Genomic DNA, 13,049 nt, shown 5'->3' on the forward strand with positions numbered 1-13,049 from the left:
AGAAGATAACAAGCCATTGAGAAAGCCTCACTGTGCAATAGAATGGGTATTCTCTCATCAGCCCAGAAGCATTAAGGCATACTGGGTAGAGCTTCCACATTTGGAATCAGAAGATCTTGATTTAAGCTGCTGTATGACTTACTAGCTGTGTGACCCGGGACAAGTCACTTCATGGCTTTGTGTTGGATTTTAATTCTCTCTCTCTCTCTTTTTTTTTTTTTTTTTTTGCGAGGCAATGGGGGGTTAAGTGACTTGCCCAGGGTCACACAGCTAGTAAGTGTCTGAGGCTGGGTTTGAACCCAGGTCCTCCTGAATCCAGGGCCGGCGCTTTATCCACTGCGCCACCTAGCTGCCCCCTAATTCTCTTTTAAATGAGAAGATTAGATTACATGGTTTCTTCTTATAGGTATCCCTTCCAATTTTGACATTCTCTGTTCTAAGGTCCCTTCCAGCTCTAAAATTTTGTGTTAAAAGGACCTTGAACAGCTCTAAATCCTAGAATCCTATATATGTAAGAAAATTCCATTGCTTGGGGGCCTTTTCAATTAACAGCCTCCTCTTCCAAGCAACTTCATTCTTTCGGGTTTTTGTTTGTTTTGTTTTGTTTTGTTTGAACTCAGGTCCTCCTGAATCCAGGGCTGGTGCTTTATCCACTGCACCACTTAGCTGCCCTATTCATTCTTTTTTCTGTGATGAGTGTCTCCAGATTTACCTAGATGACCAAAACACAAGCTGTCTCTTAGCGGGTCTCTCCACCTACCAGAACTTAGACACTTGTTGACAAGGCCTCTGGGGGAGTCCAGGATTACCTCCATCCACAATGAGAAAGACATCAGTTCTAGTCTACAATTAAATGGTACCCAAGAATCATGTAAAGTACCATATGTTAAAAATCAACGCTGACCACAATAACATGTATTGTGCTTTAAGTTTGCAAAACACTTTTCCTAATCTGATGGTGATGGTGATAAGAAGGTTCATAGTATTTGTAACAAGAAGGGACCATAGAGATCCTTACGTTCAATCCCTGAATTTAACTTGGGAGGAAACTGAGGGCTATAGATGGTAAGTGACTTGCCCCAAGGCATAAAGGTATTAATTGGTAGCACTGGGATTTGAACATGGATTTTCCAACTCCAAACTCAGTGTTGATAATGATGCAGTCCTTGTCTCCAAGGGTTATTTGTTTTGGGGTTTTTTTGCGGGGCAATGGGGGTTAAGTGACTTGCCCAGGGTCACACAGCTAGTAAGTGTCAAGCATCTGAGGCTGAATTTGAACTCAGGTCCTCCTGAATCCAGGGCCAGTGCTTTATCCACTGCGCCCCCTAGCTGCCCCGCCAAGGGTTATTTGTAACTTGCCTTAACCCACCTCTCCATGCTCTGCTATTCTCTTTCATTTGAAAACATTTGGCTTCCTGCACGTGTGCCTACAGTTGCAGCTCTTCTCCTCCTCCTCCCTGCCTTCCAAGTTCTCTCCTCACCCAGGGAAGGATTTGCCTCCCCCATTTGGCTGTAATCTCTCTCCTGGTTCTCAAAAGCTCCCACCTGTGACCCTGACTATTGTTTCCACCTGGCAAAGCAGTTGGCCTGGGATGACAGATCAGAAGCAGAAATGGACTGTTCTTACTTAGGGCACTCTTGTGGGCCCTGAGACAGACACAGATGTAGAGTTGTTTTCTTAATTCAAGCTCTGACTTTTCCAATAATCACAGAAGGGAAAAGACACAGTGAGGTATATGGTAAGCTTTGGACTGACTTCTGATTCATCCACTGTAACCCATCAGAATGTCAGGTGCACATTTTTACTCCTATTACTACACTGCATGTAAGGAGACCTGGATTTTCAAGTCCCAGCTCTAACATTTACTAGTTGTATTACCTTGGTTGGACAAATCATTTCACACCTTTTAGACCTGCATGTCTACATCTATGAAATCAAGGGATTGGACAAGATTATGCCAAAGGGCCTTTCCGACCCCAAACAGTAACATTCTACGGGAAGTTCCACCTCTAAAATTCAGCTTAGCAGGAGCAAGAGCTGATTAATGTTTATATAGTGCTTTCAACTTACATCATTTCACTTGATCTTCACAACATTGTGTGAGGTAGGTAAGTAGGTATTACAAGTGATATCCCCATTTTACAGAATGAAAAACAGCCTCAGAAGTAGCTTAGAAATAACAGATTTGGGGGGAGCCAGGTGGCACAGTGGATAAAGCATCAGCCCTAGATTCAGGAGGACCTGAGCTCAAATCTGGCCTCAGACACTCGACACTAGCTGTGTGACCCTGGGCAAGTCACTTAACCCTCATTGCCCTGCAAAAAAAAAAAAAAAGAGAGAGAGAAAGAAATAACAGATTTAGGACCATAAGGTACCCTAGCAGTCATCCAGTCCTTTCCTTCCTCCTCTCCAACACCCCCCCCCCCCAGTTTTCCAGATGAGGCACTTGAGTGAGGGAGTGATTTGCCCAGGTATATACAGGTAAGTATAGCAAAACCAAGGTTCTACCTTGGGTGTCTCCCAGATCCAAACTCAATAGTCTTCCAGTGTACCACAGCAAGACTGTGAGTATTGGAAATAAAGGAAAAGTTAAATAATGAATCAACACATAGTGTTTGGAAATGGTTTGAACAAGAGATAGTGTAGTACAATGTAAAGAGCCCAATTTTTGACTTTGAATCCTGAAGCCACTGTTCAAATCCCAATTCTGCCAATAACTAGCAATGTAACTCATTACCTTCTAACAGGATTCAGGGGATTCAACTCTGTTGCTCACTACATTTAAACTAATATCCGTTATTGGGCTCTTGTTATAAAGTACTTTGTAAACCAAAAAGTGCTTGTGGAAATGTAACTTTAAGTTAACCCAACACACAGCTATTTGACATTTCCTTAAAATGCAGTGCAAGGCCATTCACTCAGGTACAGGGAGAGATACAAAATATAGCTAAGTTGCAGATTTGAACTCAGGTCCTCCTGAATCCAGGGCTGGTGCTTTGTCTACTGCGCCACCTAGCTGCCCCTGTGCCACCCAGCTGCCCCAATAAACATTTATTAAGTACCTACTCGGCCAGCCACTATGCTAAACACTGGGGAAACCAAAAGAGTTTAAAAGGCAGTCCCTTCCCTCAAGGAGTTCACAATCTAATGGGAAGAAAAGAAATATGTACAAACAAGCTGTGTTAAAGAGGAAATTATTAAAAGAGGGAAGGTACTACAATTAAGAAGAATTTATACTTGGACCTTGGATTCTAGGCATGGGGGACAGATGGAGAAAATGTCCAGAGCTAGGATGCAAGTGTCACCAGATCAAAGAGTGCATGGTGGAGAGCAAGAGTGAGAAAACTGGAACCAACAAGGGGATAAGACACAAACTTATGAATATAATATGTAATGGAACAAGAGGTCTTGTAGTATAGTGGAAAGAGTTTAGGACTTGGAGTCAGAAAACCCAGGCTAGCATTGTCATTTACTGTCTGGGAATTTCATCAAGTCATATTAGTCATTATTAATTTACTCTTTGGGTAAAGTTTTTACATCTATAAAATGAGAAGCTGGGACTAGATGATCTTTTAAAGTTCCTTCTGTTCTAACATTACATGTTGCCAGATCCCATCTTTTGCTATTGATCCGAGTTCTTAAGTTGTCCTCCTGATTCTGTTCATTTCACTCTGTATCAGTTCACCCTAACTAGGTTTCCCTAAATTCATCTTTCCGTTATATTCACATGCCACAATTCATTCAGCCATTCTCCAGCTGACACCCTGCCCCCACACCTGTCTAGTTTCTAGTTCTGCACTTTTTTCCTAATCTTTTAGTTCCCCCACTTCAGGATCAGGAAGTTTTGTTTGTTTGTCTGTGATTATTCCTTCCGTCTTATCCTTATCCCTCTCCTTGTTTGCCTGTTGAGTTTCATGTATTTCTAATCGTGTACATGTGTGTACATGTGTGTGTGTTTTCAACCCTCATAGTCTGTTCCAGTTAGGAATAAGGTTCACCTAATAAATGTATCTCCCACCTCTTTCTCCAAGTATCACACCCATTATGAGAAATAGTTAAGTTGGACCCATTCTTTTTCCTTTCTATAACAGTGTATTTTTTTTACTCTCCATTCTCTTTGCCCTCTTAAAACTCTCTGAACACCCCCCCACCCCCTGCCCCATCTCCTCTGTTTTTCATGAACTCCCTCAATACTCTGAAGATATTAAGGTTCTAAAGAGAAACTCATTTCTTCTTCCTTCTTAGAATGTTAGCCCTCCATCATCACTCAACCCCTTCCAATTTACCTTTCTAGATTTATCTTGGCTCTTGCATTTGTATTTCAAAGTTCCTACTCAGCTCTGATGCAAAGACCAGAGCTAAGTAAGAGCTCAGTAAGAGCTCTGGTCTTTTCTTCAGAAGTGCTTGAAGGTCCTGTCTTCTATGAAAGGTCCACTTTTTCTCCCTGGAGGATTATGTTCAGCTTTGCAAAGTAAGTTACTCTTGTTTGTGAGCATTTATCTTATGCCTTTTGGAATATAACTATTCCACGACTTCCTTTTTATAGTAGAAATTGCCCTATCTCATGTAACTGTGGTACTAGAACTCCTTTATGGTGCTTGTAATTTTTTTTTTCTTTCATGTGGAAGCTCTGGATTTTGGCTGTGAAATTCCTGGGATATTTTTCTTTTGGGGTTCCTTTCAGGTGAATTCTGTCCCAACTTTGCCCTCTGGTTCTAACAAATCTGTGTGGTTTTCCTTTATTATTTCTTGAAATCATGTGTCTAGGCTTTTATTTTTTTAAATCATGGTTTTCAGAGAGTCCATGATTCTTAAATTTATGTCCTATTTTCCAGGTCAATAATTGCTGTTGTCCAGTACTTTGCATTTCTTTTTTTTTTTCCCCAATTTTTTGATTTTCTTTTAAGGGTTTTTTTAAATTTTGGTTTGGATTTTGGTTTTTGCTGTCTAGAAGAGTACCACTTTTCTAAGCAATTTGTTCTCATTTCAGTTCTTTCCTCAAGAGCCTTTATTTCATTTTGTATTTCTTCTTTCTTTGCTTCTATGTTGGCATATAATCCTTGTGGAAAAATCTTTTTTTCCTTTGAGTCTGCTTACATTGTTACTGAGTTACTTTCTACTTTTAGGATGGATTTTTGGGCATCCCTCTATCTATAGTAAATTTTTTTTAATGCTGGTCACAGTTTTTCTCCAGCTTTAGTTCCTGAATCAACACTTTGTGCCAGGACCAGGCTATACTCCATGCTGTACTTTTGGGTGAGGTAGTTGGTCTTGGTTGATCTTGCCCAGAGTTCTTGTGCTTACTACCCCCTTCTGCAGTTAGGCCCCCTCTGGATCTTTGAAATTCAGGGTGTTAGAGCCCCTCTGGGCTATCCTGGTCCGAGCACTGTTATGCTGCCCTGATTACTCTCATTCCCTGGTACTTCCAAGGTCCCTCAATGGGATTCTGACCACCACCCTGGAGATTTCTCAGGGGAGCCCTCCAATCTTGCTGCCTTTAGACCCCAGAGCCTGGCAGGCCAAACTTCTCTCTGATCTGTCTCTGCCAACACTGGGAGGGTGTTTACATACACTGGCCCTGGCTTTGCTGTTGCCCCAGGCTTTTGGCTGACTTTTGTTGCAGTTCTAGTGAAGCTGGTCATTTAGTTTCTTCATTGAATTTCTTGATCTTTTTTTGTTTTGTTTTGTTCTGGTGGTGATGTCAGATTTTGAGTGGAGTGAGTATGTGCGAACTAGACCAATCTGCTTCTGTTCAGGCAGTCTTCTTGGCTCGAAGCTGTCCCTTTCTCTTTATGTTCTATGGGCTAAGATTGATCCCTTCTGGTTCAGACATTCTGTCTTCCAAAATCCTAAGTATAAGGAAAGGGATTGTATATCATCCAGCTTGGCTGAAGCATGTTGTATGTGGTTGGAAAGTATTATGAGATAAGCCTTATAAGATTTGGAAGTAGCTTGGTTGTGGAGGACCTCAAACATCATAGTCTAGCCCTCAGACCTTATTTAGTTGGCCACTGGGAAATCCATTTATGGATTTTGAGGACTGGAGTGACAGGAACAAATTTGTGCATTAGAAAAATTAATCAGGAAACAATATGAAGGATGGATGGGTACGAGGTTTATTGGTGCTAGAAGGAGTGGGTAGGGGTTTGGCCTCAAGAGGAGGCATTGCAGTAGGGTTTAAAAATCACTGGATTTACAACCATTCTGGAGAACAATTCGGAACTATGCCCAAAGGGCTATGGGACTGTGCATACCCTTTGACGCAGTAATACCACTACTAGTTCTGTATCCCAAAGAGGTAATAGAAAAGGGGAAAAGACCCACATGTACAAAAATATTTATAGTAGCTCTCTTTGTGGTGGCAAAGAATTGGAAAAATCGAGTGAATCCCCATCAATTGGTGAATGGCTAAACAAGTTGTGGTATATGAATGTAATGGAATACTATTGTGCTGTAAGAAATGATGAACAGGAGGATTTCAGAGAAACCTGGAAGGACTTACATGAACTGATGCTGAGTGAGATGAAAAGAACCAGGAAAACATTGTACACAGTAACAGCAACATTGTGTGATAATCAACTGTGATAGATTTGGCTCTTCTCAGCAGTGCAATGATCCAAAATAATTTCAAAGAACTTATGTTAGAAAATGTTCTCCACGTCCAGAAAAAAGAACTGTGGGTTCTGAAATCAGATTGATCCATACTGTTTCTACTTTTTGGCTGTTTGGTTTTTTTTTTTTTTTTTGAGGTTTTCCCCTTGTGTTCTGCTTCTTCTTTCACACTATAACTAATACAGAAATATGTTTAATGTGATTGTACATATATAACCTATATCAGATTGCTTTCTGTCTTGGGGGGGAGGGAAGGGAGAGTGGGAGAAAAAATTAAAACTATAAATCCTATGAAAACAAATGTTGAAAACTATCTTTACATGTAACTGGAAAATAATTAAATACTTTTATGATAAAAATAAATTTAAAATAAAATCACTGGATTTAGAATTAGAGAAGAATTAGACTATAATCTCCATTATTCTGCTCAGTTAACTGTGTGGTCTTGGGCAGGTTACTTAAATTTCTTTTAGTCATAGTCTCCTTATTTGTAAAATAAAGAGCTTGGATTATATGATATCTGCTTCCTTTTTGCTTCTTCCATATCTTGTTCTAAGGGCTCTTCTAGTTCCGTATTTTAATAACACTGTATATTCTAATGTACATTACATCTCTGAATCTAACATTTGTGTCCCCCAACTTTCCTTGGTGCCTTGGCCCATGCATCACCTGAAGTATATGTCCTTATCTTTCCTACAGATTTAGTGAAGAAGGGATGGAAGTGATGGAGCGCCTGATCTACCTGTATCGCAAGTTTCACCAGCTGAAGGTCAGCAATGAGGAGTATGCTTGCATGAAAGCTATCAACTTCCTCAATCAAGGTGAGTGTAAGGAAAAGACCTTTTTCAGAGTTAACTGCTAGCTTGATAACAAACCTGCCCCTACTTTACTAGCTCCACAAGTGGGACCAGCATCCTTAAATTAGTTCTAAAGGGGTGAAATTCAAAAGGGAAAACTATCAAGTCCCACACTTGGGTTCAACAAAATCAGCTGCAGAAGCTTGGATTGAGGCAAACAGTTGAGTCACTTTGGGAGATTTAGTGACCTTCAGCCTCAAGGTAAATTACCAATGTGACAGTAGCCAAAGTCAACTTAGACTGAGTGGATAAGAGTGTAGTGTCCAGATAGATCAAGTGAGGTGCCTGACTGTTATCTAGCCTGTTCAGACTCCATCTGGACAAGTGTATTCAGAAGAGGCAGCCACGAGAATGAGGCTGTGTATCCCATGCCAGAAGTGGAGTGATCAAAGCAACTAGGGACATTTTAACTTGAAGCAAAAATTGGGAAGGGAAGATGAGGTGGAACATCATCATTATATTAAAATATCTGAAGAGTTTTCAGGTAAAAGAGGGATTAGACTTTTTCTGGGTTGACCCTGAGAACAAAAGCAGGGCAAGCTATAGAGAGACAGGTTCTAGCTCAAGGTAAAGATAAACTCGTTGATGGTGAGAGCTGACACTGCAACAGGTGGCCCTGGGAGACAGTCACATTTCCTATGCTCATTCCTTATCCTTGGAGGTCTTCCATCCTCACTTTTCAGAGGTATTGAAGAGGCATTTCTGCTCTAGGCCATGATTGTAGTCATGGTATTACGGTAAGAGCACTGAACTTGGGAGTCCCCAGTTTTGGGTTGGAGTAGATGGCCTCTAATGCCCCTTTCGGCTCTTGCTCCCTTCTGCTTCAAGTACGCCCACATTCCAGGACACAGGGATTCATGTTCCCTTTAGTACAGGGAAAGTCATCTAGTATTTCCAGAAAATTGAAATGCAGCGATCCTATAACTCATGGAGGAAGGAAGAGACTCCACTTTGTTTAGTCCATTTTAATGCATTTAAACATAGACACCAAGGCCAGTACATGCGTCATGTAAAATACGTCCCGAGTTTGCTAGCAGTTGAGGAAGAACAGTGACTGATGGAGCCGGCCTAGATAAGACTGATGTGACAGATTGCCAGTTGTTCTGTAAGCCCAATCATGGCATGGCAGTATTGCACAAAAATGCTGTTTGCAGATGAATGAAGCATTAGGTAAGGTGCATACTTTAGTTGTTAACTCTAAAATACTCCTTTCTAGGCTCTGAGCTATGTGCTCTAGGAGTAAATTTCTGCTTTACAATTTATTACATAGGCATTGTGATATAAAGAAGCAGCAACACAGGACTTAGAAGATTTATTTTCAAGCCCAACCCCACTTCTTACTAGCTGTGACCTTGGACAAGTCAATGTACCTCTTAGATCCTCAATTTCCCAATCTGTCAAATGAAGAGAATAATGTTTGTACTCCCAACCTCATGGGGGTCTTGTGAGCTTGAGTCTACCGCTATTAGCCATAGGACCTTGGGCAGACTACTTAAGTTTCCCCATTTATGAGACAGGAATTGTAATGTTTCTGTCTCCTTTTCCACAGAGCTGTTGTTAGTCTTCTCCTGGTGTGACCTTGGGAAAGTCTCTTTGCCTCTCTGTGGAAAATGTGGCAAATGCTGTACACTTGAAAACTGGGGAATGATATACCCTTATATGGTGCTGTCACTATTAATTCTCAGTAACACCTCTAAGAAGGCAACTTCTGTTCTTGATGAGCCTTTTTGTTTTTTGTTTTTTGGGGGGGATGAGGCAATTGGGGTTAATTGACTTGCCCAGAGTCACACGACTAGATGAGCCTTTCTTTAAATTTTTTTCATTCACTCTTACACTATTTAACTTCCCATGGGCGAAGCCCAGTCCTTCTCAGAAAGAAAGAAAATTGTCCATTATTTTCAGACTAATAAGAGTAGCTCCCATTTCTTTAGAACTATTGAGGTTACAAGGAGCCTTCATCACAGTGTCCCTATGAGACAGGTTAGGGGACATACACATACATGTCCAGTGTCTGTTTATTAAGAAGGTTGTAGCATTTTTCTAAAGTGCTGAAGAAAACAGAAGGAGGCTCAGAAGGAGACAAACAGGTCAGCTTTGAGGCTAACATTTTGAGTTTTTAATATCCGGATCAACATAATAGAGATTAATGGCTTCCTATACAGTCATCAGTCCTTTTTCCTTTCTTCTGTGAATATGGAAATGAACTTGTTTAGTGATGTTTGTCAAATACAGAATAACAAAAAAAAATTTCAGAAATAACCCCATGAGATAAGTTATGTGGGTTTTATCATTCCCAGTTTACAGATGGGGTATAGTAAGACTCAGAGAGACTTGCCCAAGGTTTCTCACATAATAAATGGCAGAGCTGAGCCTCGAACCCAGCTTTCTTAAGTAAGCCACACAAGGCTACCCCCTCAAAATGTATTTAAATAATTCTAAACTAAAATAAGTCAAAGCTAAAAGCAACCACAGAGGGCAGTGTAGTCCAACCCCTCCCTTAAGCAGGAAATTCCTTTACAATATTCCCAATAAGGGATCACTCAAATTTTACTTGAATACTTTCAGTGATAAGAAGCTCACCATCACTCACAGCAGTCCATTTCAGTTTTGGTCATCTTTAACTATTAGGAAGTTTTTTCTATATTGAGCCAAAATCTTTTTCTTGGCAATTTTCACCCATTGTTCCTAGTTCTGCCCCATGAGACCAAGAAGAATAAATGTAGTCACTTTTCCAAACCATCTCCCTGATGTTTCGCTCATAACCTCTGTGTATGTGTTTGTTCTGTGCATGTGTGTGTGTGCACGCACCTGTGTGTGTGTTTACTTTATTAACCTAAAAATCCTTTCCTAACCATTTTGTCACATATCCTCAGATATCAGGGGCCTGACAAATGCCTCCCAGCTGGAGCAATTGAACAAGCGGTATTGGTATATTTGCCAGGATTTCACTGAGTATAAGTACCCTCATCAGCCAAATCGTTTTCCTGATCTAATGATGTGTTTACCAGAGATCCGCTATATTGCAGGTAACTCTCTCCTTTCTCTTTCCCCACCATCAAGGACTTAATCTTCTAGGCATTTTCTTTTTGTTGTTGTTGTTTTGGTTTTTTGGGTGAGGCAATTGGGGTTAAGTGACTTGCCTAGGGTCACACAGCTAGTAAGTGTCAAGTGTCTGAGGCCAGATTTGAAGTCAGGTACTCCTGAATCAAGGGCCAGTGCTCTATCCTCTGAGCCACCTAGCTGCCCCTCTTCTAGGCATTTTCTTTTTTCTTTTCTTTTTTTCTTTTTTTTCTGTGAGGCAATTGGGGTTAAGTGACTTGCCCAGGGTCACACAGCTAGTAAATGTAAAGTGTCTGAGGCCGGATTTGAACTCAGATACTCCTGAATCCAGGGCCGGTGCTTTACCACTGCACCAACTAGCTGCCCCCTCTTCTAGCCATTTTCAAAGAAAGCTCTTAGTTCCCTTTCTGTTCCTTCACCTCTCTTTTGACATGTGACTAGAAGCCAGGAGACTTGCCCCCCAGCTTTGCCATTATGAGACTTTGATTAAATCACCTGCTTTTTCCCAGGCCTCCCCCCACCCCAACCTGTAAAATATGGGCAATTGATGAGATGATTTCTAAGGTCCCTTTGACCCCTAACATTCAGGCTTCCAAGGTCTCTTCTATCAATAACGTTCTGTGTTCTAGCATTCTCTAGTCAGAGATCTCTTAACACTGTGTGAACACACATTCTATGTCCAAAGGTCCCCTCCCATCCTAACAGTCCCAAATTTAGAGACCCTTTTCTCTAAAATTCTGTGTATATTCCAACAGCAGATCTATTATCTCTGTGTCGTCCTGTATCGTAAGGGCATGTCCAGCTCTGACAAAACGACCCAGAGAAATGAAGGCAAGGCTTCAGAGAGCCACTAACAGACTCAAGGCTCTTCCACTAGACTTGCCAGAGCTTTGGGGCATCCCCTGGTGTTTCTATGGCCTGGAGAAGGGAGACTATGTGGGTTTTGCATTAACTCATTCTCTCCTCCCCTCCCCACCCCCAGGAAAGATGGTGAATGTGCCGCTGGAGCAGCTGCCACTACTTTTTAAAGCTGTTCTGCACTCCTGCAAGACGAGTGGGAGCAAGGAATAAGCCCCCCACCCAGCTCCCTGCTTTGCCTCCTGCCAGGGGGAGCAGGGGGCTCACTGGGAGAAAACAGGAGAGTCGAGACCAGGATGGAGGCAGCCGAGCACTGCCCCTCTAGCGAGAATCTTTTTTGTTTGTTTGTTGTTTTTTTAAAAACTCATTTTCTATATATTTATTTCACGACAGAGTTGAATGTATGACCTTCAACACAATGCACATACTTCTGTATGAATTTAAAGATGCATTTCCTTGCAGTTTACAGAATGTGAGAATGTTTAATGTTACAGTGTTGTCATTAATTAGGTCTTGTTCTTCTTTATATTTGAAGGGTGGGGGGTGGGGGGAGCTAACTATTTCGATAGTGTTGACTAAGACTACCTCAAGGAAAAGGTGGTATTCAAGTACTGGCTTTTCCATTATTTCTCAGCAGACCTCACAGTTTGAGCTAGAGAGCAAACTGCCCTTTTCTACCAGCAAACGCTAAGCAAACATATGCCTGCCCTCAGTCTTGGGGAGGTGGGTTGGGGCTTTTTTGTTGGTTCCTTTTTGAAGTTGATGCATTAAGCTAGAGAATCAGGGTGGGCAGAGCACAATTTAGCCAGCTGACCAGCTAGCTAAGTTCATCTCTGGGGAGGAAGGCCTTTGGAAAGATCTCATCATAAGATCAGCAGATTTCGAGCCAGAAGGGAGCTTGGTGACCTTCTAGTCACAGAATATTAGTGTTGGAAGGGACCTGAGAGATCATGTAGCCCAGTCAGGTCTCTCCACAGTGTTCTCAACAAATGGCCATCCAACTGACACTTGTCCAACTCCTAGATTTTAAAGAGGAGGAGATTAATGTCCAGAGAAGGGAAGGAGCTTGTCGAGGGTGACACAGGTAGCAGGTGTTAGACCCCGGAGCCTCTTGACTCCATATTTAGCATTCTTGTCACTACGGCCTGTTGGATCTCAAACTTCTCCCCAACTCCAAACTCCTTTCTCTTCATTGAGGAGGAAGCAGACAGGGGAATTAATCTGTACAGATACTCCAGGTTCAAGAGTGCCAGGATCTTCTCTTGACATCTTTGTTCAGATGACCATTTTAAGGAGTCCACCTTTTCCAGGAGAAGGGAAAGAAAACCTTCCAAAGTCACTCCTCAGATTGGCGATCTCTGGAAGAGAGAGCCACTCCTTCTTTGGCCTTGCAATATTCCATTGCTTTCATGGGAGCCTTGGTAGTGATCAGCAAATTCCATTACAATACAACACAACAAACATTTAAGTGCCTCCTTTTCAGAACTCATGGGTTTGGGGAAAGGCATCTTTAAATCAGACACCACACCTGCCCCTCATGGAATTCATAGTCTAGAAACCAAATGAGAGAGAAGAACAGGATGTTTTGCTGGTATTATCCTGGTCACCCAACAAACATTGGCTAAATGTCTTCCAAGGCCTCCTGCCAGATACCAGGGGTA

General features: G+C 41.7%; 1 protein-coding gene across 1 annotated transcript in view; it reads left to right on the plus strand.

Moving 5' to 3' along the window:
- The window catches only part of NR6A1 (nuclear receptor subfamily 6 group A member 1), a 73,036-nt gene extending 61,185 nt beyond the window's left edge, over positions 1–11,851 (plus strand). Inside the window, exons 7-9 of the mRNA XM_043981541.1 lie at positions 7,313–7,434; positions 10,344–10,496; positions 11,513–11,851. Of these exons, the coding sequence (XP_043837476.1) occupies positions 7,313–7,434; positions 10,344–10,496; positions 11,513–11,601 (364 nt within the window). The 3' untranslated portion in view covers positions 11,602–11,851. The remainder of the gene's footprint in view (positions 1–7,312; positions 7,435–10,343; positions 10,497–11,512) is intronic.
- Positions 11,852–13,049: the final 1,198 nt, after the last annotated feature.

The sequence above is a fragment of the Dromiciops gliroides genome, chromosome 2 (assembly GCF_019393635.1).
Source record: "Dromiciops gliroides isolate mDroGli1 chromosome 2, mDroGli1.pri, whole genome shotgun sequence".
In the NCBI taxonomy this organism is placed as follows: Eukaryota; Metazoa; Chordata; class Mammalia; order Microbiotheria; family Microbiotheriidae; genus Dromiciops; species Dromiciops gliroides.